At 49.3% G+C, this 25921-nt stretch overlaps 1 protein-coding gene and 1 non-coding gene across 2 annotated transcripts in view; one reads left to right on the forward strand and one right to left on the reverse strand.

Annotated features, from left to right (window-relative positions):
- Positions 1 to 25921, reverse strand: part of LOC144483724 (uncharacterized) — a 231012-nt gene that overhangs the window by 50569 nt on the left and 154522 nt on the right. The window contains exon 9 of the mRNA XM_078202264.1: positions 18113 to 18641. Within this exon, the coding sequence (XP_078058390.1) occupies positions 18113 to 18641 (529 nt within the window). The remainder of the gene's footprint in view (positions 1 to 18112; positions 18642 to 25921) is intronic.
- Positions 5477 to 5549, forward strand: trnar-acg (transfer RNA arginine (anticodon ACG)). Its single transcript has one exon. It is a non-coding gene; the product is annotated as a tRNA-Arg (tRNA).

The following is a 25921-nucleotide window of genomic DNA, read 5'->3' on the forward strand; positions in this document are numbered from 1 at the left end:
GCTGCCACCTCAGCTGCCGGCGGGGGGGGAGCGGAGCCCCCGCGCGGCCAAAAGGCCCATAAGGGACCTACAAAAAAGAAGGGGGGTACCGGAACCCCGGCCCCCAGGGAAAACACCCCAACCACCCCGGCAGCCGGCTCGGGGACCGCCTCAGTCTCCACCTGCGCCCCCCCCCCACCACCACCACCACCACCACCACCACCACCACCATCTGCCGGGCCCGTGGGCTCTCCGGGGCCTAGTGCTGGGTCCGGCGCCCGGGATCATGGGCCCGAGCATGGGGGGGTAAGCGACCCCGAGCCGGCAAAACTGGCGACGCCGCCACCTCGGGGGGAAGTGACGGGAGAGCAGGGGGGGCGCGGCAAGGCGAAGAGGGGCGGAGGGCGAGGGGCCTCGCCTGCCCGAGGGCAGGTTAACAAAAAGAGGCGGGGCCCCTCGGGCACCGTAGAGTTCGAGGTCTGCGTGCCCCTCCCCCCTTGTGAGTCATCTCCTGCCGTGCCCCCACCTGTCTTTGTGCCTTGTCCCGCGAAAAAAGGGGGCAAGGCACCCTGCAAATCCAAGCATGTGTTGCCTCAGTCCCCCGGCGAGGAGTCTCCGGGGCCGGGTGGCAGCGGGGCCCCCACGGTTCCGTTCCACCCGGCCGGTTACAACCCGGAGTTCTTCTTCAGTCTGTCGGGGGACTGGGGCGACACTCCAATGTTCATGTCCTCGTGCGGCGGCGGCGAAGAGACGATCCACTCGTCCTCTCCGTCCCGACCTTGGACGCTGGACATCCCCAACCTCAGTCCGAAGGATACACCGGACCTGGGGGGTGTCCAAGCGTCTGGGGCGGGGGGTGCGGCTGGGCCGCCGTCGCACGGGGGCCCGCAATCCGGGAAAGGTGAGCCCGGGGGGAACCCCTCCTCCACCGATCCTGGGGGTGGGATCGGGGAGGGGCTAGGGCTAGTTGGTGGCTCCGTGCCGCCCGCCGTACGTCCTGCGGCGGGGGACTCGGAGTCGAGGGGCGACCGCCCTGAGGGGGTCAGCGGCTCGGTGGAGGGCACGGGGACACTTTCAGAGTCTGCCCAGAGCGAGGCGGGGGGCTCCCTCGTGCCCCCCACCGAGTCGTCCCTCATCCCCTCCAAGGACCTCAGGGTCTTTATCCGTAACCATTCCGGTCGCTCCGACATAATCCGGCTCGCCCTCGGCCACTGGCCGGACCTGGCGCAGCTCGTCCGGTCCGTGAAGGCATGCTCGCATGCCTCCGCGGGCCTGGAGAAAATAGAGCGGCGCTGGGTACTGCGGTTCCTCCACAGGCTCGAAAAGGTGGGGGGTGGACTGGTGAGAATTGCGCCAGCGCCCCCCCCACACACCTAGTTAAGTGGTGACGGTGGCACAAAGCTGCTGACATGAAGGTGACCATAGCCAGCCTCAACATCAACGGCAGCAGTGGGCCACACCGCAGGTTCCAGAACTTCTCGGTCCTCCGTGACGGGAAGTATGCGGTGTGTTTCCTGCAGGAAACCCACACCGTTCCGGGAGACGAAGCCCAATGGCTCCTGGAGTGGCGAGGGGGGGTCTACATGAGCCACCTCACGCTCGCTTCTTGCGGGGTGGCTATCTTGTTGGCCCCGCGTTATAAGCCGGAGATCTTGGGGGTCAAGGAGCCGGTGCCAGGCCGGTTGCTGCACTTGACGGTCCGTGAGGGGGGCGTGGTCATTCACTTGCTGAATGTCTACGCCCCGACCGCTGGACCGCAGCAAACGACTTTCTACGAGAAAGTGTCCGCTCACATCGACACCATCGCGGGGGGCGAATGCATTATCCTCGGGGGAGATTTCAACTGCATCCTCGAGGCACGGGACCGCACCGGCCCCTGGCTGCGCACTCCGGCGGTGGTGAAGTTGCGGGACCTGATCGGGTCCCACGACTTGGTGGACGTCTGGAGACATCTCCATCCTGGCTCCAGCGCCTTCACTTTCGTGAGGCCTGGAGTCGGAGCGTCCAGGCTCGACCGCCTTTACATTTTGAAGGCGCACGTGTCCGGCGTGTCCTCGGTCTCCATGCGGCCGGTGTCGAGCACGGACCACAGCCTGGTGTGGGCGGACTTTGCGCCGTCTCGCATCCGGCGGGGGTCCGCGTACTGGCACTTTAACAACACGCTGCTGGAGGACGAGCGCTTCCTGGACTCGTTCCGTCGATTCTGGGCCGGCTGGAGAAGGAAGCGGGGAGGCTTCCCCTCCTTGAGGCTCTGGTGGGATGTGGGCAAGACTCACGTCCGTACCTTCTGTCAGGGGTACGCGAGGGGGTCGACAAAGAGGCGGAAATCCAGGCTCGAGGAGTTGGAGAAGGAGGTGCTCGACCTGGAGGCACGTCTCAGTCGGCCTGACGCGGACCCGGCCCTGCGTTCGGAGTACAGGGAGAAGAAGGACGCGCTGCGAGACCTGCAGCTTGCCAGGTCTCGCGGCGCGTACGTGAGGTCGCGGCTCCAGTTCCAGGTGGACCTGGACCGCGGCTCCCCCTTCTTCTACTCGCTGGAAAGAGGGCGGGCTAACCGTCAGCAGCTCCTTACGCTGCTGGCCGACGACGGTTCCCCCGTCTCGGATCCGGAGGGCATCCGGGCCATTGCCCGGGAGTATTACACCTCGCTCTTCTCTCCGGATCCGTCCAGCGAGGATGCCCGCAGACTTCTGTGGGAGGACCTGCCGCAGGTCAGCCCGGAGGGCGTCGGCAGGCTCGAGGCCCCTACCACCATGGCCGAGCTGACCGGCGCCCTAAATGGCCTCAGCCGGGGCAAGGCCCCTGGGCTGGACGGGCTGACAGTAGAGTTCTTCAGGGCGTTCTGGGACGTCCTGGGGAGCGACTACGCGGGGGTCCTGGGGGAGAGCGTCGCTACCGGGGAGATGCCCCTTTCGTGGCGCAGGGCCGTCATTGCCCTGCTGCCCAAGAAGGGGGATCTCCACCTGCTCAAGAACTGGCGCCCGGTCTCCCTCCTCAGCACGGATTATAAAATCTTTGCCAGGGCTATGGCTTCACGCCTTGGATCCGTGCTGGACCACTTGATCCACCCTGACCAGTCCTACACGGTCCCGGGCCGTTGCATACATGACAATCTCCACCTGGTCCGGGACCTAATCCATCACACCCAGAGGGCTGGTCTGTCGGGCGCCTTCTTGTCATTAGATCAGGAGAAGGCGTTCGACAGGGTGGAGCACGAGTATTTACTCGGGACTCTGCGGGCATTCGGGTTCGGGACGCATTTTGTCGCCCGGATCCGATTACTGTACTCTGCCGCAGAGTGTCTGATTAAGGTTAACGGGTCCCTGACGGCGCCCCTTCGCTTCGGGAGAGGAGTACGGCAGGGCTGCCCCTTGTCCGGCCAACTGTATTCCGTATGCGTGGAGCCATTCCTGCGCCTCTTGCGGAGGAGGTTGTCAGGTTTGGTCCTGCGCGGACCGGACGTAGGGGTGGTCCTGTCAGCTTACGCCGACGACGTGCTCCTCATGTTCACGGACCCGGCTGACCTGCGGAGGATGCGAGAATGCCAGGCGGTGTACTCCGCCGCGTCCTCCGCCAGGATCAACTGGGCCAAGTGCTCCGGACTCCTTGTCGGTCCTTGGGAGACGGACCCCCTCCCGGAGGAGCTCAGGCCTTTCACCTGGAGCAGGACCAACCTCCTCTACTTGGGGGCCCATCTCTGCCCAGCCGAGGAATCCTGGCCGGCGAACTGGCGGGAGCTGGAGGCCAAAGTCTCCGCCCGCCTGGGTCGCTGGACAGGACTGCTCCGAGTGCTGTCCTACGGGGCGCGAGCTCGCGTCATAAACCAGCTGGTCGCCTCCATGCTGTGGTACCGGCTGGTCCCTTTGACCCCTCCCCCTGGCTTTGTCACCGATATCCAGAGAACCCTCGTGCGGTTCTTCTGGGGCAATCGACTGCACTGGGTCCCTGCTGCGGTCCTGTATCTCCCGCTTGAGGAGGGCGGACAAGGTCTGGTGTGTCTCCGCACTCAGATAGCGATCTTCCGCCTCCAGGCCCTGCAGAGGTACCTTTACGTTGAGCCCCCTCCACAGTGGTGTGCCATGGCGACGTATTTCTTCCGCCAGTGGCACGGCCTCAATTATGACGTGCAGCTCCTGCATATCGAACTGGGGCGTGCTTCGACCACCCTGCAGGAGTTGCCCGTCTTTTACCAGGACCTCCTCACTGTCTGGAACAAGGTCGCCTCGCGACGCAGCTCTCCCCCGTCAGGAGTAGCGGCTCTCGTGCGAGAGCCGCTGCTCAGGAATCCGCTCCTCCAGCCGTATAACTTCAGGTGGCTGGCGGAGAGGGGGGCTGTGGACGCTGGGGTGACCAGAATCGGGGACGTGCTCGATGGCGGAGGAGCGGGCTGGATGAGTCCCCGCGTGCTGGCTGAGCGCGCGGGGACGTCCGTCCGGCGCGCGGCCAAAGCCATCCTAGACCTTAGGACGGTCGTGCTCGGCCCCGAAACTGCACGCAAACTTGAGACGGCGCAGGCGTGCGGTGGGATCCCGCCCGAGCGTTCCCCTGTTCGGGCGGAATTCCGCATTGGCCCAAAGCCTCAGCCCCCTCCCCTGGGTGAGGTGCCCCACAGCCTGAGCCGCCTCGCGGAAATGCCCTCCGTGCCTCTTTCTACCGCGCGGAGGCGTTTCCTGTGCGGGCTGCTGCTGCACACCTTCCACTACCGCCTCCTCGCCTGTCGCCCGGATACACCTTGGCGGGCCTTGTTGCCGCCGGGCGGCGGAGGTCCCCGCTGGAGGTCCCTCTACGGAGGGATCTCCCCCAATTACGTCGGGGACCTGGGGTGGAGGGTGATGCATGCAGCAGTTCCGCACAACCGTAGGATTCACTGGTTCACGGGCTCCGAAGACTGCCCTTTCTGTGGCCTTGTGGAGTCCGTGGACCATGTCTATGTTGTGTGTCTTAGGCTGCACTCCCTTTATGTTTTCCTGAAGAACCTTTTATTGATGTTTTGTTTGCACTTCAGTCCCACGCTCCTGATCTACGGACACCCGGTGCGGAGAGGGGAGGGTCGGGATGGCGACCTCCTCGTGAACCTGCTCCTGGGCCTGGCGAAACGCGCCATTTACCGGTCCAGGCAGCGGGCGATCGAGGGGGCCGTCCATCCTGACTGTCTTCCCCTCTACCGCGGCTACGTTCGCGGCCAGGTGTCCCTGGAGAGGGAGCATGCGGTGTCCACGGGCGAGGTTGACGCTTTCCGCGCCCGCTGGGCACCGCAGGGGTTGGGGTGCATTATTGACCCTAATAACCACATTTTAATTTGATGTTTTTATGTTTCCTTTGCATTTTTATTTCTGTTCGGGCTGTTCCCCCTTCTTTTTGGGGAGTTCCCCTTTTACTTTGTCCTGATTTAATTTGAGTTTGTTTACTTGGTTTGACCTAAAAAGAGGTCTCTGAATGGAGATTGAGCTTCAGACAGACTCAACCTTCCTCCTGTCGGCACCATCTGTGAGAGTGTGGGTCAGTGGCGCAATGGATAACGCGTCTGACTACGGATCAGAAGATTCCAGGTTCGACTCCTGGCTGGCTCGATGTCAATTTGAAAAATAGTTTGTGCGCTCCTTTTGACCTAAAAGAGGCCAACATCTGTGAGTAAAACACTTTCTTTTCTCCCCTTTTGCGTTTCTTTTGCATTCTGGGGGAAATTGGGGACTTGTTGAATTTTTAACTTCCAGGTCACCACTCGCTGCCTGAATAAAAATCCTCCTCACATTCTTCATGTATCTGTAACCAGGTAATACAGTGCATTACACACATCATCAGTCTGCTCATTTATGGCCAAATGTAACACTTTAACGTGGCTGTCAGCTTGAAGATTAATCATGGATCATTTGCACTTCCACAACCCTCTGAGGCAGCGGGTTCCAGGTAATGACCTTTCTGCACCAAAATAAAATTCTTCCCCACATCCTTCTCCTTCTCCCAATCCAGTTATCCAGTCCCACATATGGCACAGATTTTAATTTCTCGCGTGTAGGCCGGACGTTACACGTAGGTTTTCAGATCTCTGTGTCCAATATAGAAAGTGGTCAGCATGGATCCGTTAATCAGCCTGAATCAGCACCTTCAATAGACTTGGGAGGTTGTATACTCAGGAGAGCAGAGTGAGAATTGAGGGAGAGTGTGTGGGATGGAGATTGACAGCTTTTGGGGAATGAGAGAGGAAAGAATGTTCCATAGAAACTAGAATTGTCTGTTCTGAATTTCTATCCTGTACTGACACTGATGCCTGTTGTAAATTCCTTTCATAGATATCAGGAGGTGAGGATTTACAGACAGAAATTTCAAACTAAACATCACATGAAGATTTGACAGAGTCATTCGATTTATTGGGACCTGAATATCATCGACCTTTGAATCTAGAAAAGCAATGTTTGTCTGATCTGTTTGCTTCAGGAGATTTTAAACATCAGTGTGACTGGAACACACCCGAGTGAGTGTGTTCCAGTCCACTGATAGTGGAAAGAGCTTTAACCAGTTACACAGGCTGAAACAACATTGCACCGTTTACAGTGAAGAGAGACCGTACACGTGTTCTGTGTGGACAAGGATTCAACTGATCATCAAACCTGGAGAGTCACAAGGACACCCGCATCATGGAGAAACTGTGGAAATGTGACGATTGTGGACAAGGATTCATGTTGCCCTGTGATTTGGAAATTCATCAACGCAGTCACACTCGGGAGAGACCCTTCACTTGCTCAGTGTGTGGGAAGGGATACATTAAGTTCTCCCACCTGCTGAGTCACAATCTCACTCACACCAATGAGAGATCCTTTAAATGCTCTGACTGTGGGAGCGGATTCAAAAGCTCTGGAGAACTGGTGTCCCACCAGCGCATTCACAGTGAGGAGAGACTGTTCAGCTGCTCTCACTGCACAATGAAATTTAAATGGTCATCCACACTGCGGAGACATCAGCGAGTTCACACCGGGGAGAGACTGTTCAGCTGCTCCATGTGTGGGAAGGGATTCTCTCGGTCCTCCGAACTGCGGGCACACCAACGAATTCACACTGGGGAGAGACCATTCACCTGCAATGTGTGTGGGAAGGGATTCTTTCGGTCATCCGCCCTGCTGACGCACAAAGTCACTCACACCAATGAGAGACCCTTTAAATGCTCTGACTGTGAGAGTTGCTTCAAAAGTTCTCGGGATCTGATGTCCCACCAGCGCATTCACACTGAGGACAGACCGTTCAGCTGCTCTCACTGCACAAAGAGATTTAGATCATCATCAAACCTGCGGAACCACCAGCGAGTTCACTCCGGGGAGAGACCATTCACTTGCTCTGACTGTGGGAAGGGATTCACGCAGTTATCCGCCCTGCTGACACACCAGCGAGTTCACACCGGAGAGAGGCCATTCACCTGCTCTGTGTGTGGGAAGGGATTCACTAATTTACCCAACCTGCTGAGTCACAAAGTCACTCACACCAGTGAGAGGCCCTTTAAATGCTCGGACTGTGGGAGTGAATTCAAAATTTCTGGGGAACTGGTGTCCCACCAGCGCATTCACACTGAGGACAGACCGTTCAGCTGCTCTCTCTGCACAAAGAGGTTTAAGAGGTCATCCACACTGCAGAGACACCAGCGAGTTCACACCAGGGAGAGACCGTTCATCTGCTCTGTGTGTGGGAAGGGATTCAGTCAGTCATTCACCCTGCTGACACACCAGCGTCTTCACACCGAGGAGAGACCATTTACCTGCACCGAGTGTGGGAAGGGATTCACTCAGTCATCCACCCTACTGACTCACCAGCAAGTTCACAGCGGGGAGAGACCATTCACCTGCACCGAGTGTGGGGACAGATTCACTCGGTTATCCACCCTGCAGAGACACAAAGTCACTCACTCCCAGGAAAGTCCCTTTAAATGCTCTGACTGTGGGAGTGGCTTCAAAATTGCTCAGCATCTGATGGACCACCAGCGCATTCACACTGGGGAGAGACCGTTCAGCTGCTCTCACTGCACAAAGAGGTTTGGAAGGGCATGCACACTGAGGAGACACCAGCGAGTTCACACTGGGAGAGACCATTCACCTGCTCTGTGTGTGCGAAAGGATTCACTCGATACCCCAGCTGCTGAGGCACAATGTCCCTCACACCCAGGAGAGACCCTTTAAATGCTCTGACTGTGGGAGTGGTTTCAAAAGTTCTCAGGAACTGATGATCCACCAGTCCATTCACAGCTGCTGTGTGTGGGAAGAAATTCACCAGTTCATCCCTCCTGCTGAGACACCAGCGAGTTCACAAGTGATGACTGGGGTTGGATTCTGCTGTTATTGCTGCTGTTAATCACATCCAGGACTGAACCATGTTCATTCTGACAGTTAGTGAAATGGGAGGGTCGGAGGGTTTCTTTCTGCTGGACTGGCCGGTCTCACAATTCTGCTTCCAGTGGGTTGATGCTCTTTGAGCCTGGGAGAGCACATTTCCACTGAAATGACCCACACAAACCGACGAAGAACATTTATTTTATCCTGGAGAGTAAATAATGTTTTTCCTAACGCTACAGGTAGATCTGAAATAAATACATTTGTCTCTGTTCCAGTGAGTCTACAGCACAGGGCCAGGCCAGTCGGCCCAATTGGTCTGTGTCAGTATTTATGCCCCACATGAGCCTCCACCCACCCCTCTTCATCTACCCCCATCAGCATATCCTTCTATTCCTCTCTCCCTCATGTATGTATCTCGCTTCCCCTTCAATGTATTCATGATGTTCACCTCAACCACTCACTGTGGTGGTGAGTTCCACATTCTCACCACTCGCTGGGTAAAGAGGTTTCTCACTGAACTCCCTGTTGGATTATTGAACCCCTTCATAACCTTAAAGACTTCCATCAGGTCACCCTTCAGTCTTCGCTTTTCTAGAGAAAAGCCGCCCCAGTCTTTCCTGAGGGTTAAATGCTCTCAGTTCTGGGATTATTCTTGTGAATCTTTGTTGCCGCTTCTCCAGTGCCTCTATTTCCTTTTTCTAAATGGAGATCACAAATGTTGACAGTGCTCCCAGTGTAGCCGAACCCTGATTCTAAACAAGTTGAACAGAACCTGTTCAATTCTATTCCTCGAGAATGGAACCCTGTATATGGGCCCTACACTTTAGGAAAGATGTGAAGTCCTTAGAGAGGGTGCAGAGGAGATTTACGAGAATGACTCCAGGGATGAGGGACTTCAGTGAGTTCGAGAGACTGGAACAGCTGAAATTTCTCTCTTTAGATCAGACAGGCATTAGGATTGGGAATGGGGCCAATCAGCCCATTGAGTCCATGCTGGCTCTCTTTAGATCAAACTGTTGCCCTGTTCTCTCTCCGTGTCCCTGCGGATTTATTTCCCTGAAGTTCCCATCCAATTTCCTTTTGGAAACATTCCATTATCTCTGCTTCAGCCGCTCGTAGGAAGTGAGTCCCAGATATTTACCACTTCAAATGCAAACGAGGAGCAGAGAGCACAAAAGGAGGCCATGTGACCCATTGTGCCCCTGCTGCCTCTTCAAACATTCTCAGCAACAAGGTCAAGGAAGACATGTTAAATTCTAACATGTGACTGGAGCTTTATTTTAAACATTAATGTTGGATTCACCTACATGCTTGTGGAAGCTGCATAGCCAGCAGGAATTGTCTGAACTAAGAATTTCTTCTATGAATTTGATCAGTTGGAGGGCATTATATTCTGTCACATCTGGCTCAAGAATAAGGTTGATTGCTCAGTTCGTGTAAGAAGGAAAGTTATTGGCTTGCAGCAAGTGTCTTTTCGAACCAGTATATCTTGTATTAACCTTATTCAGTTGTGGGACATGGGCGTCGCTGGCTGGCCAACATTTATTGCCCATCCCTAGATGCCCTTGTTCAGAGGGCAGTTGAGAGTCAACCACATTGTATGAACCAAATGTGTTCATTAAATATTACTTTATTTAGAACAAAGAAAGTTACAGCACAGGGACAGGCCCTTTGGCCCTCCAAGCCTGCATCGACCGCACTGCCGGATGAAATTAAAACCCCCTACCCTTCCAGGGACCATATGCCTCTATTCCCATCCTCTTCATGTATTTGTCAAGACGCCCCTTAAAAGTCACTACTGTATCCGCTTCCACTACCTCTCCTGGCAACGAGTCCCAGGCACCCACTACTCTCTGTAAAAAATCTGCCTCATACATCTCCTTTAAACGTTGCCCTTCGCACCTTAAACCTGTTCCCCCTGGTAATTGACTCTTCCACCCTGGGAAAAGGCTTCTGACTATCCACTCTGTCCATGTCCCTCATAATCTTGTAGACTTCTATCAGGTCGCCGCTCAACCTCCGTTGTTCCAGTGAGAACAAACAAAGTTTCTCCAACCTCTCCTCATAGCTAATGCCCTCCATACCAGGCAACATCCTGGTAAATCTTTTCTGTACCCTCTCCAAAGCCTCCACATCCTTCTGATAGTGTGGCGACCAGAATTGAACACTCGATTCCAAGTGTGACCTAACTAAGCTTCTATAACGCTGCAACATGACTTGCCAATTATTAAACTCAATGCCCCGGCCGATGAAGGCAAGCATGCCGTATGCCTTCTTGACTCCTTCTCCACCTGCATTGCAACTTTCAGTGACCTGTGTACTTGTACACCCAGATCCCTTTGTCTATCAATACTCTTAAGCATTCTGCCATTTACTGTATATTTCCTATCTGTATTAGACCTTCCAAAATGCATTACCTCACATTTGTCCAGATTAAACTCCATCTGCCATTTCTCCACCCAAGTCTCCAACTGATCTATATCCTGCTGTATCCTCTGATGGTCCTCATCGCTATCCCCAAATCCACCAACCTTTGTGTCGTCTGCAAACTTACTAATCAAACCAGTTACATTTTCCTCCAAATCATTTATATGTATTACAAACAGCAAAGGTCCCAGCACTGATCCCTGAGGAATGTCACTTGTCACAGCCCTCCATTCAGAAACGCACCACCCTCTGTCTTCTTTGACCGAGTCAGTTTTGTATCCACCTTGCCAGCTCAACTCTGATCCCATGCGACTTCTTCTGCACCAGTCTACCATGAGGGACCTTGTCAAAGGCCTGACTGAAGTCCATGTAGACAACATTCACTGCCCTACCCTCATCAATCATCTTCGTCACTTCCCCAAAAACTCGACCAAGTTCGTGAGACACGACCTCCCCTTCACAAAACCATGTTGCCTTTCACGAATACATCCACTTATTTCCAAGTGGGAATAAATCCTGTCTCGAAGAATCCTCTCCAATAATTTCCCTATCACTGATGTAAGGCTCACCGGCCTGTAATTACCTGGATTATTCTTGCTACCCTTCTTAAACAAAGAAACAACATTGGCTATTCTCCACTCCTCTGGGACCTCCCCTGTCGCCAGTAAGGATAGAAAGATTTCTCTCAAGACCCCAGCAATTTCTTCACTTGCCTCCCTCAGTATTCTGGGGTATATCCCATCAGGCCCTGGGGACTTGTCTACCTTAATGTTTCTCAAGAACCCCAATACCTCCTCCTTTTTGATCTCAACATGACTCAAACTATCTACACATCCTTTCCCAGACTCATCATCCACCAAGTTCTTCTCTTTGGTGAATACTGACGCAAAGTACTCATTTATTACCTCACTCATTTCCTCTGGCTCCGCGCATAGATTCCCTCCCTTGTCCTTGAGTGGGCCAACCCTCACCCTGGCTACCCTCTTGCTCTTTATATATGTATAAAAAGCCTTGGGATTTTCCTTAATCCTGCTGGCCAATGCTTTTTCGTGACCCCTTTTAGCCCTCCTTACTCCTTGCTGAAGTTTCTTTCTACTTTCCTTGTATTCCACACTTGCTTTGTGTGTTCCCAGCCTCCTAGCTTTGACAAATGTTTCGTTTTTCTCTTTGACGAGGCTCACAATATCTCTCGTTATCCAAGGTTCCCAAAACTTGCCATACTTATCCTTCATCCTTACAGGAATGTGCCAGTCCTGAATCCCTATCAGCTTACACTTGAAAGCCTCCCACATGCCAGATGTTGATTTGCCCTCAAACATCTGCCCCATCTGGTAGCTATTTATTAGCTACCAGTCATTAACAGATGAGAAAGTCATGAGCCTTAATTGAGTTATAGTTAATCAATGAATAATGAATCAGTAGTTCTAATAAAAGATTGAGTTTTATTTGCTGTAAGAGATTAATTGCTGTGTATGTAAAGAATGTGCAATGAGGATAAATGTACTGGCGAGAGAGACCTTCAAGCTCTGATTAGCCTCAACATTTGAAACTGTGTGAATAAGGGATTGTATAGAATCAGCTAAAGGGATAGTATGAACCAGTTCTATTGTATTCCTGTCTAAGATAATGAGAGAAGGTGGTGTCAGTAATTGAGGATCCAGTTAAATTAATCTTGTGATCAAATTGGCCAATTGTCATGATTCAACAGGCCCAACTCTGACGTGAGGTCATCGTCACTTTGTGGATAAAAGTAGAGGTTCTGAAGGTCTTCCTTGCGAGCCAAATACTGAAAACTCCCGAGGCTGAGTTCCAAGGAAATTACTGTCAGAGAAGGAGCCAGACTCCCGAGTTCCACAATAATTCCGGTGAAAGGAGCCAGAGAGGGTTACGCTTCTATGGACCAATCACCCACACAAAGTTGTAAAAGTCAATATCTTAAAGTTGTTCAGTAAAACTTTTTCATTCAGTAAACTTCTTTTTAAATTTCCTATCCAGAGAATTCTGCCTTTACCACAAAGAGGGCAGGGAACAGGCTGCAGATGAATTAAAGAGAAACCATTTGTGTCCAGAACGTTGTGAACATCCTTTTACTCTGGTTGTCTTTGATCCTCAAGTCATTTTCTGTTTGTTTTAACCATGTTCTGTTTCATTAATAAACTTTTATCAGTAAAATATTTGACTTTTCTGGATTTTTTCTGATTTTTTGATGCACTTTAGGGAACGTGGGTGAGAGGGGTTGGCAGGCTCTTCAACAGAAAGTGAGTCCCTCTAAGGTAATTGGCAAAGGAGCCAGAGGGGGAGATGAGATTTTATTTTATTTTTTGACACAGCAAGACATTCTGATCTGCCTGAAAGCAGATTCAATAGTATCTTTCCAAAGGGTAAAAACTTGAAAGGGAAGAATTTGCAGGACTGTGAGGACAGATCAGTGTGGTAGGATGAATCAGAGAGTCCTTTCAAAGAGATAGCAGGGGCACGATGGGCTGAATAGACTCCTGCATCCTGTCAATCTCAGTCTCCTGCTTTTGTGCAGGTTAGAAGGGTAGATTTCAGTGCAGACTCTTCCCTGTATATGTATTTAAAGAGACAGGTTTCTCTTTCGGTCTGAGTGACTGATATAACAATTGATTGGAGGCCCATTTCTCACTCAGTCCTCCAGCACCTTCCTGTCTCTCTATTAGTGCGACGCCCAGGGCAGTTTCCCAACTGGGGCGCAGGCCCCATTATTCTCAGCTAAATTCAGCCCTCAGCTCCGTCGCCTGGCTGTCATTGACACAAGCAATAGAGAGACAGAAAGGTGCCACAGGCTCAAATGGGAAGTCAAAACATGTGGCTTTAAATGAACTGTTAGGATCTCTGACGATCAACAATTTTAAAAAATGAATTCTGAACCCAGTAAACAAATTAAAGATTCACATGGCAAAACTTCAAGTTTTCTGATGTTTACTCCAACAAACTGGAAGCAACAATGATTAAACACTTTTTTATAGGGAACATAGCCCTTAAACTGTACAATTAAACTTTGCCCTTTTACTCTTAACACCATTAAATATCCACTCAATGGATATATTTTACTTTGCCTTGGAATGTTGACACTCTTTCTCCAAAAACCAGCCCAAAGTGATTCTTTACTCCCCAAGGGTTTATTTCCATTGTTTTCCTTTTCCAGTCTGGCAACCTTTAATCCCAGAGCTGTCCTTCACAGTGATGGTTCTCCTGGACATTTTCCCACTAACACAAGCAAGGTGAATCTTCCAGTCTTGTTTTACAATTCTCAGGAATTTGTGACCAACATTCGACACCGGAGCAGAAGTCGGCCATTTGGCCCTTTGGGTCTGCTCCACCGTTTATTTAGATCATGGCTGATCTACTTGTGTTGAGTTCCACATTCTTGTTCTACAGCTGATACTTTTGATGCCGTTATCCAACAAGAACTGGTATTAAGGCAAAATTCTGCTGTTGCTGGAATCTGAAACAAAAACAGAAAATGCTGGACAATCTCAGCAAGTCTGACAGCATCTGTAAAGAGAGAATAGACACAGCATTTTGAGTCAGGATTACTCTTTGTCAGAGGTGAAGACAAGGAAATTCTGACAAAATTTATCCTGTGAGGGTCAAGAATTGGGAAGCAATTATTAAACCTCCTCTGAACCACTTTCAATGCATTTGTATCATTTCTTAAATAGGAGACAAAGCTGCACCCAGTGTTCAAGATGCAGTCTCAGCAACGCCCTGTATAACTGAACTACAACATCTTTACTCCTGTGTTCAATTTCTCTCGTAATAGAACAAAGAACAAAGAAAATTACAGCACAGGAACAGGCCCTTCGCCCCTCCAGGCCTGCACTGACCATGCTGCCCAACTTATCTAAAAACCCCTACCCTTCCGGGGACCATATCCCTCTATTCCCATCCTATTCATGTACTTGTCAAGACGCCACTTAATAGTCACGACCGTATCCGCTTCCACTACCTCTCCCGCCAACGAGTTCCAGGCACCCACTACTCTCTGTGTAAAAACTCTGCCTCATACATCTCCTTTAAACCTTCCAGCTTGCACCTTAAACCTATGCCCCCTAGTAATTGACTCTTCCACCCTGGGAAAAAGCTTCTGAATACCCACTCTGTCCATTCCTCTCATAATCTTGTAGACTTCTGTCAGGTCCCCCCTCAACCTCCGTCACTTCAGTGAGAACAAACCAAGTTTCTCCAACCTCTCCTCAGAGCTAATGCGCTCCATACCAGGCAACATCCTGGTAAATCATTTCTGTACCCTCTCCAAAGCCTCCACATCCTTCTGGTAGTGTGGTGACCAGAATTGAACACTATATTCTAAGTGCAGCCTAACTAAGCTTCTATAAAGTTGCAACATGACTTGCCAATTTTAAAACTCAATACCCCAGCCGATGAAGGCAAGCATGCCATATGCCTTCTTGACTACCTTCTCCACCTGCATTGCCACTTTCAGTGACCTGTGTACCTGTACACCCAGATCCCTTTGCCTATCAATACACAGAAGGGTTCTGCCATTTACTGTATATTTCCTATCTGTATTAGACCTTCCAAAATGCATTACCTCACATTTGTCCGGAATAATAAAGGATAACATTCCATTTGTCAGAACTTTGATTTATTTGAACTAAGATTTATGGGGGTTCTCTTGTTTACAATAACCTCCCCAATCGTAAATCACACCAGGTTCCAGTGTCTTAACCATATGGCAAGAAAGAATACTTTAAATCGTGAATTCAGAAAGTTTATTAATCATTAAAAATGTAACAAGTCAGAAAGATAAAAAACAGAATGTCGATTAACAATTAATAGAGAAAGTTTAACATTAACAATTGAACAGACTTCTCTCCATCCCTCTCAGACCAGGACATGAAGTGACCGCTCCAAAAACATGGATAACTTGTAAAACCAACAGCTCTCCACACCCCTCTGTAAACATATCTCCCTCCACCTCTCTCTGCCAAATTGCCTTCTCAAGACCACTTTTTTATGCTTTAAAAACGTCAAAAGCCCATCTTAGCCAATTCCCATAAATCTTCAATTATGAACTAAAATAGACACGAGTTTTCGGGCGATTTAAAAACAAATGAACTGTCTGCTGAAAGGGTTAACTTTTCTACAGAACCTAAAGGGGTGGTGAGTAAGCAGCAAAAACTTGGCACTCAATTACATCACTTTACACAAGTTTAAAACAAAACAAATGATTTTAAACTTCACCTGTTATTTTTTTTTGTTATATTCCTCAACCTATTTAATTTGATCAGTTTTTGTTAAGGATGGGTAACTTCTGTTCTTTATAAACTGGTTCACTCATTTTGTAAATTCTACATGGGCTCAGAGAATCAGGACCCAGACTTCATCATCCTTATCCTTATTCTCCTTCTGCCACCACTCCCTCTGTTTTGCGGGAGGGTTGTGGGGATTCCAATCAGACCGAATTATTTTATCTTAAAAATAAAATACTGCGGATACTGGAATCTGAAACAAAAATAGAGAATGCTGGAAAATCTCAGCAGGTCTGACAGCATCTGTGGAGAGAGAATAGAGCCAATGTTTCGAGTCTGGATGACCCTTTATAAGAGCTCTTATGAAGTGTCATCCAGACTCGAAAGATTGGCTCTATTCTCTAATCATTTTAATCGATAAGTTTCTTGTTCTTAGTTTCCAAATGGCAGGTAAGAGACCTGCCCGGTCCCCCTTGAGCTCTGATTTTTCACTGGCCATGCTTGGGTAAGATTATAACCATTAGAATCTACTCTCAGAGGTCTGCTTTTCAGTCCAGTGCTGCTTGGAGTGTACCGTCACTTCACCGACTATCAGGTCACAAGTCCCTCACAGTTCTTATCACAAATCTATGATAACATAATTTAATCATGCCTGAGAACACTTCTTCACCTCTTCGTCAGCTACCTACCACCATTTGATGATTAGTCAGACCCCTTTTTCACAGATTCCAGGTTTCTCAGCTGCTGAACACCAGCCGGTCCTGCAATAATCTCATAGAATCTCGACAGTGCAGAAGGAGGCCATTCGGCCCATCAAGTCTGCACCAACCACAATCCCACCAACCCTATCCCCATAACCCCATGCATTTACCCTAGCTAGTCCCCCTGACATGAAGGGGCAATTTAGCACAGCCAATCCACCTAACCCACACTTCTTTGGACTGTGGGAGGAAACGGGAGCACCCAGAGCAAACCTACACAGATACGGGGAGAATGTGCAAACTCCACACAGACAGTGGCCCAAGCTGGGAATTGAACCTGTGAGGCAGCAGTGCTAACCACTGTGCCACATGCTGCCCCAGTTTAATTCGAAGTCATTCTGAGTAAATATTCTCACCAGGTCCTCTGTTGGGGCTCTGCTGAGCAGCTTTAATGGTCCGTGATTGCAGAAACTGAGCAGTCACAGGAATGTGGTCAAGATAGTCCAGTCCCATAATGCCTCACATTCAATCTGCTGTCCTTCAATTATAACAGAATATGTGGCTGTATGTAGCTGCCTCGGCCATGGTCAACCCCAACACTGCCTTCCTGAACTGCTACAATGCCTGAGGTGTAAGTACACCCACAGTGCTGTTAGGGAGGGATTTCCAGCTACACATTCCAGACTTTCACTAAACTGTAGGTGGACACCAGATTGATATATTCCATTCAACCACACCCAAGGTGAGTTATTCCAATTCCTTTATTGTCCAGGACAATATATTCACAATATCTTTAAATCAGAAATTAAACATTCCCATTTGATTTCAGGTATTAACATATTCTGTTAGTTTGTTCTTTATTGTCAATGTCAGGCTGGGGTTGTTCCTCTTGGAGAAAAGGAGGTTGAGGGGAGATTTGATAGAGGTGGACAAGATTCTGACAGGTTTAGATAAGGTGGACAAAAAAAAAGCTGTTCCCATTAGCTGATGGGACAAGGACGAGGGGGACACAGATTTAAGGTTTTGGATCAGAGATGCAGAGGGTGGGGGGGGGGGGGGGGGGGATGTGAGGAAGAATATTCTGATGCAGTGAATGGTAATGACCTGGAACTCGCTGCCTACGAGGGTGGAGGAAGTGGAGACAATAAACAATTACAAAGGAAATTGGATGAGCATTTGAGGGGTTTTAGACAGAAATGCTGACTAAATATCTCAACTTCCCTGTCACTCTGTGATCCTTGTGAAATTTGAAACCAGGTATTCACAACAAGACTCAAAGAGCATCAGCTCACTGGAGGCAAAGTCATGAGACCGGCCAGTCCAGCAGAAAGAAACCCTCCGACCCTCCCCATTGACCAACTGTGAGAATGAACAAAATGCAGTCCTGGATGTAATTGGGAGCAGAAACAATAACAGCAGAATCCAACCCCTGGAATCACTCGTGAACTCGCTGGTGTCTCAACAGGTGGGATGAAAGACTGAATCTCTTCTCACACACAGAGCAGGTGAACGACCTCTCCCCAGTGTGAACTCGCTGGTGTGCCTGCAGGTTGTATGACTGAGTGAATCCCTTCCCACACTGAGAGCAGGTGAATGGCCTCTCCCCAGTATGAACTCGCTGGTGTGTCCGCAGGATGGATGACCGAGTGAATCCCTTCCCACACTGAGAGCAGGTGAACGGCCTCTCCCCAGTGTGAACTCGCTGGTGTCTCTGCAGGTCGGATAACCGAGTGAATCCCTTCCCACACTGAGAGCAGGTGAACGGCCTCTCCCCAGTATGAACTCGCTGGTGTGTCCGCAGGTTGGATGACTGAGTGAATCCCTTCCCACACTGAGAGCACATGAATGGTCTCTCCCCAGTGTGAACTCGCTGGTGTTTCTGCAGGCTGGATGAGTCAGTGAATCCCTTCCCACACTGAGAGCACGTGAATGGCCTCTCCCCAGTGTGGCTGCGCCGATGAGCTTCCAGCAGAGATGGGTATCTGTATCTCTTCCCACAGTCCACACATTTCCATGGTTTCTCCATGGTGCAGGTGTCCTTGTCTCTGTCTTGGGTGGACAATCAGTTGAAGCCTCGTCCACACACAGAACACGGGTACAGTCTCTCCCCGCTGAGAATGGTGTGATATTTATTCAGGCTGTGTAACTGGTTAAAGCTCTTTAGTCCGTGCACTGGAAGACTCTCACTCGAGTGTGGCAGTGTGTTGGTGCTTTTCCAGTCACACTGATGTTTGAAATCTTTTCAAATCAACAAACTGGACAATAATTTCTCCTTCTGGATTCAAAGGCTGATGATATTCAGCTCCCAAGGAATATGACTCTGTCAGATCTAGACGTGACGTTTGAGATTTCGGCCTGTGATTCCTCTTTCAATATCCTGTAAAACAAGTTTACAAAAGTCATCAGTGCCAGTACAGGATAGAAATTCAGAACAGACAATTCTAGTTTCTATGGAACATTCTTTCATATTTAAGTCCCAAAAAGCTGTAAATCTCCATCCCACACACTCTCCCTCCATTCTCACTCTGCTGTATCTAATATTCACCCTCCCAATTCTCCTGAAGGTGCTGATTGAGGCTGATTGACAGATCCATGCTCACTGCTTCCTGTCCTGGACACAGAGACCATAACAAATAGGAGCTGCAGTCGGCCATTTGGCCCATCGAGTCTTTTAAACTATTCAATGAGATAATTTGTTCATCTACCTCAGCATCATTCTCCCCACACTAAACCCATATCCCTTGATATCTTCAATATCTAGAAACCAATCAATCTCTCTCGTGAAAATAGTTGATGACTGAAACTTCACTGTCCTCAGGGGTTGAGATTCCAAAGCTTTAGCACATCCTTGAGTGAAGAAATCCCCCCACATCTTAGCTTTTGCTCCATCTGCTTGTGTGTTCCCCATAACTCTTGACACCCTTGTCAGTCAAAGATCTGTCTAACTGGAATATATTCAATGATCCTCAGCCTCCTGTGGAAGAGAAATCCAAAAGACTAACAACCCTCTGAGGGAAGAGATGTCAGGAAATATATAACGTAGCTACAGTTCCATATTACAAGATATTCAGATCCCAAGGAATATGACTCTGTCTCGATGTGACAGTTGAGATTTTTGCCTGTGATTCCTCGTTCAAAATCCTGTGAAATGAGTTTGCAAAAGTCATCACAGTTAATATAGGATAGAAATTCAGAGCAGACAATTCTAGTTTCTCTGGAACATTCTTTCCTATTTCATTCCCAAAAAGTTGTAAATCTCCATCCATATCTATGGATTCTATTTAAAAATGAAAGTGGATGGTGGGGGGCGGGGGGGGGGGGGGGGGATCAAGTAAAAATAAAGGATTTAAGATTAAGAGAGATCTTTTCTCTCAGCGGGTTGTTGATCTTTGGAACTCTGTCTTCACCAGTGAGGATTGGAGGCAGGTCTTTGAATATATTCAAAGCTGAGGTTCTGATCCACAAGAAAGTCATGGGTATGGACGGGGTGAGGGTAGCAAAGTCATAGATTCATAGAGATTTGCAGCATGGAAAACGGCCCTTTGACCCAACTTGTCCATGCTGCCCTTTTTTTTAAACCCTTAAGCTAGTCCCAATTGCCCACATTTGGTCCATATCCCTCTCTACCCATCATACCCATGTAACTATCTAAATGCCTTTTAAAAGACCAAATTGTACCCGCCTCTACTACTACCTCTGGCAGCTTGTTCCAAGTACTCACCTATCCAATTGCAACAGGATCTTGATCAATTGGGCCAGTGGGCTGATGAATGGCAAATGGAGTTTAATTTAGACAAATGCGAGCTGATGCATTTTGGTAGATTGAACCAGGGCAGGACTTACTCAGTTAATGGTAGGGCATTGGGGGGAGTTACATAACAAAGAGATCGAGGGGTATATGTTCATAGCTCCTTGAAACTGGAGTCACAGGTGGACAGAGTGGTGAAGAAGGCATTCAGCATGCTTGGTTTCATTGGTCAGAACATTGAATGCAGGAGTTGGAATGTCTTGTTGAAGTTGTACAAGACATTGTTAAGGCCACACTTGGAATACTGTGTGCAATTCTGGTCACCCTATTATGGAAAGGATATTATTAAACTAGAAAGAGCGCAGAAAATATTTACCAGGATGCTACCGGGACTTGAAGGATTGAGTTATAAGGAGAGGCTGGATAGACTGGGATTTTTTTCTCTGGAGCGTAGAAGGCTGAGGGGTGATCTTATCGAGGTCTATAAAATAATGAGGGGCACAGATCAGCTAGAGAGTCAATATCTTTTCCCAAAGATAGGGGAGTCTAAAACTGGAGGGCGTAGGTTTAAGTTGAGAGGGAAGAGATACAAAAGTGACCAGAGGGGCAATTTTTTCACACAGAGGGTGGTGAGTGTCTGGAACAAGCTGCCAGAGGTAGTAGTAGAGGCAAGTACAATTTTGTCTTTTAAAAAGCATTTAGATAGTTACATGGGTACGATGGGTACAGAGGGATATGGGCCAAATGCGGGCAATTGGGATTAGCTTAGGGGTTTTAAAAAAAAGGATGGCATGGACAAGTTGGGCTGAAGGGCCTGTTTCCATGCTGTAAACCTCTCTGACTCTATGACCCTCTGTGTGAACAAATTGCCCCTCTGGACACTTTTGTATCTCTCACCTTAAACCTCTGCCCTCTAGTTTTAGACTCCCCTACCTTTGGGAAAAGATATTGACTATAGCTGAACTGTGCCCCTCACTATTTTATAGACCTCTATAAGATCATCCCTCAGCCTCCTATGCTCCAGAGAAAAAAACTCCCTGTCTATACAGCCTCTCCAAAGTAGACATGATCTTATTGAGTGATGGAGCAGGCTCGATGGGCCGAATGACTGACTCCCATTCCTAATTCTTATGTTCTTGTTCCGATGTTCTTGGATAGTTGCGCATGCGCCCTGCAACCTATTGTCCCCCTGAAGATAGTGGTTCTGAACCGAGCCCCCTGAAGCCACGCCCATTATGACCAGCCCGAGAGCATGTGCTCTCATTCCCCGCTGAAACAAGATGGCGGCCGAAAACCGGGGCCTGTTCCCGGCAAAAAATGACATGGAGATGCTGGCGTTGGACTGGAGTAAACACAGTAAGAAGTCTCACAACACCAGGTTAAAGTCCAACAGGTTTATTTGGTAGCACAAGCCACTAGCTTTCAGAGCGCTGCTCCTTCATCAGGTAAGTGGGAGTTCTGTTCACAAACAGGGCATACAGAGACACAAACTCATTTTGTGTCTTTATATGCCCTGTTTGTGAACAGAACTCCCACTTACCTGATGAAGGAGCAACGCTCCGAAAGCTAGTGGCTTGTGCTACCAAATAAACCTGTTGTACTTTAACCTGGTGTTGTGAGACTTCTTCCCGGGAAAAAAGCCCGGGAGCTTTAAACCCGGGACCCACATGTTCTTATTCGGGCCTTGCGGCCTCCAGCGGGTGTTTGTGAAGCTTCCGCTCCCTCCCCACCCCGACTCCATTCCTCCCTCCCCACCCCGACTCCATTCCTCCCTCCCCACCCCGACTCCCGGCTCCATTCCTCCCTCCCCACCCCGACTCCCGGCTCCATTCCTCCCTCCCCACCCCGACTCCCGGCTCCATTCCTTCCTCCCCACCCCGACTCCCGGCTCCATTCCTCCCTCCGCCCCGCTGACTCTCACCCGCTGAAAAAAAGTCCCCCGACTCGCAGAGCTCTGAGCAAAGTGACACTGCGCATGCTCCAGATACAGCAGTGTGCTTGCGCAATAGGCTCCTGCGGAATGAATGGGACACTTTCAAGCCCGCTGGGGCACCAGGGAATTAATGGCGCCATTATCAATCAAAGACATAATAGAAAACTATCTGTGCAATTGAGATTAATTAATTTTTAAAAATACATTCCTCTGAATTTGTGATGTGTACTTATGTACTAAGCAGATATTAAGGTGCCACTTAAAATTAAAAGAAAAGGTGCTGGAAAAACGCAGCAGAATTGAGAGGCAAGTTATGAATAGAGTTCAGGCTGAAACAACAATAAAAAAAACCCACACGGGGGAGTGCAGGAACTGAGTTCTGCATCCAACAGACAGCCTGATTTATGCCAGCTCCCAACTGTGTTTCTAAACTCGAACTTATAAAACAATAACACAGAAACAAAACTCTGTAGAGACTGTTTCTGGGACAAAGAAAATAAATACTGGAGATATTCATCAGGCCAGGCAGCCTGTGAGAGTCACAAACAGAATTGAGGGTTCAGGTTGCTGACCTGCCCTCAGTCTGCAATTAAACATTTAGAGTCAGTCACTGACTAATGGCGGTCATAATTCCCACAATGCTCTGCGCCTCAGAAACCCCTCCATTCAAAAGTTGTTCGCGGTAATTCATTAATCATAGAATCCTCACAGCGCAGAAAGAGGCCATTCGATCCATCGAGTCTGTACTGACTCTACGACAGAGCATCTTTCCCAGGCACACCCCCTATCCCCGTAAACCTACGCATTTACCCTGCTAATCCTCCTACTGATCTTGTTCTTCACCCTGCCTGCAACGGCAACAATATATTCTGCACCCGACTCTTTTCCTTCCCCCCTCTGTACTCCATCAATTTACGTTTTTTTTCTCTATAGCACGCAAGAAATAATACTTTTCACTGTGTCCCAGAACATGCGACAATAATAAATCAAATTAGACACTACATATCTTGGGACACCAAGGGGCAAATTTACCTAACCTGCACATCTTTGGGCTGAGAAAAAACCGGAGCACCCAGAGGAAATGCACACAGACAGAGGGAGATTGTGCAAACTCCACACATGAGGTGGAGATGCCAGCGCTGAGCTGGGGTGAGCACAGTAAGAAGCCTCACGACATAAGGTTAAAGACCAACAGGTTTATTTGGAACCACAAGCTTTCAGAGCGCTGATGAAGGAGCAGTGCTCTGAAAGCTCGTGATTCCAAATAAACAAAAGAGAGAATGCTGGAAAATCTCAGCAGGTTTGGAAACATCTGTAAGGACAGAAAAGAGCTGACATTTCGAGTCCAGATGACTCTTTGTCAAAGCTGACCTGCTCTTTTCTCTCCTGACAGATCCTGCCATATCTGCTGAGATTTTCCAGCAATTTCTCTTTTGGTCTCAAATTCCAGCATCCGCAGTAATTTGCTTTAATTCCAAATAAACTTATTGGACTTTAACCTCGTGTTATGAGACTTCTTACTGTGCAAACTCCACAGAGACAGTCACCCACCGCTGGAATCGAACCCAGACTCAGTGAGGCAGCAGTGCGAACCACTGTGTCACAGTGAAGAGAGTTTGCCGCAAATTTTGGGTGATAACAATGGGAACTGGCAGCGTGAGGAGAGGTTATTTAGTCTAACACTCACAGCAATCTACAACCCACCCCCATTACCGAGACAGTGAGACAGAGATTACAAACACTCACCAACACAGCTCCACTGAAACGTCCCAGGAAAAAGGGGGAATCTGTGGCAGTTTCTGTCCTGATATAGCCCCAGGACTGTCACTCAAACCCCCAACCCGGCCCAGTTCACAGCTCAGCCTCTCAGCTTGCAGCTTCCTGCACCTTGAGCCAACCCAGTCCAGGTGTGGGAGGTCTGTGGAACTACAGAGTGGGGGGAGGGGTGACCTCCTGCTGTGCCCCAAATAGTTTCTCCTTCCCCTCCCCCTTGGCGCTCTCAGCTCTCAATGTGGATGTGTTGATGGACATTGCAGAGCCTCACTGAGCTGCGCCTGTCCCTTATCCTGGGTCACCCCCTCCCCCTGGGTTCAGTGTGTTCAGTTCGCTGCTTCTTTCCCTGCTGAACCTTCAGTTAATCAAAAACAGAAAGTGCTGGAAAACCTCAGCAGGCCTGACAGCATCTGTGATCATCCAGACTGGAAGCATTAACTCTATTCTCTCCACAGATGCTGAGATTTCCAGCATTTTCTGTTTCTGTTTCAGATTCCAGCACCCGCAGTATTTTGCTTTTATCTTAAACAAGCATTCTGTGAAGGCCTTTACCCCCATTGCTCCTTTCCAGAGCTTCCCACCTTCTGCTATTGTCCCTGACTCCCACATTAACTCTGTCATTCCTCCCCTTTACCCCGCTCACCCTGTCTAAAGTCAGGCTCAGAGTTTTAGCGCCATTTCCCCCTCCCCCAGCTCCCACATCCCAACACCCGGAATCTCTAACCCAGCGGTTCCAGTTTGTCTGGTTTGAGTTCAGATTTGCCGCAGCACCGACAGGATTTCACTTCAAACCAGCCGGAACTGACTGCTCACAAATCCCTAAATGTTTCTCCAGCAGCCCGGGCTTGTTAACGTTGTTTAAAGTCAGCGCCCAAATGCAGTTACTCTCCTCAGTTTAAAAAACTTCTCCGTTTAATCTAAGGTATTATTCACACCAGACACAAATATAAAATTGTGACCGTTACCTCCCCCCCCCCTCCCCCACCCGGCCACCCAGACCCGAGCTGGGGTGTCCTGAGGAAGAGACATCTGTTCCAGGTGTGACAATTCTTACACATTCTCTGGTTGACATCAAACGGAAAACGCTGGAATTATTCATGAATGAAAGCAAATTGCTGTTTTTGTCAAAGGGGTCACCTGGACTCGAAACCTCAGCTCTTTTTGTCTCCTTACAGACCTGCTGAGATTTTCCAGCGTTTTCTCTTTAGGCTGGAAATACTCAACAAGTCAGGCAGCCTCTGTGGAGAGAGAAACAGACTGAATGTGACCTGTCATCGGAACTGGGAAATATATTATTATTTCTCGCAACTGAAAGAGACACTTTACCGCCTTCAGAACAAAACTGAGCTCAACAATTTTACACCTCAATCTCTGCCCCCATTGTGTTCTGTGTTTCGTTGCTGCTTTTTTCACCTCATTTCCCTCTTGTTTTCTTTACTTTACATTCAGACTATCGCTCACCGGCTATTCACACCTCATCCAGAACATCTTTTGTGTCTTTACTTGTCCCATTACCACTCGTTTTGGTCTTGGGCCGTGAAACATTTTGTCAGTTTGCAAATCTTTCATGTTGTTCTTCTCCACCTCCCTCTCTCAATTCTTCATAGGTCAGGCTTTGACAAAGGGTCATCTGGACTCGAAACGTCAGCACTTTTCTCTCCTGACAGATGCTGCCAGACCTGCTGGGATTTTCCAGCATTTTCTCTTTTGGTTTCAGATTCCATCATTCACAGTAATTTGCTTTTATCCTGATTTTCTCTGTGTGGCTCTGGAGAGCGCTTGAGACGTTAGGGACAGAGAGAACGAGA

Source organism: Mustelus asterias, unplaced genomic scaffold, assembly GCF_964213995.1.
Source record: "Mustelus asterias unplaced genomic scaffold, sMusAst1.hap1.1 HAP1_SCAFFOLD_77, whole genome shotgun sequence".
NCBI classification, from domain to species: Eukaryota; Metazoa; Chordata; class Chondrichthyes; order Carcharhiniformes; family Triakidae; genus Mustelus; species Mustelus asterias.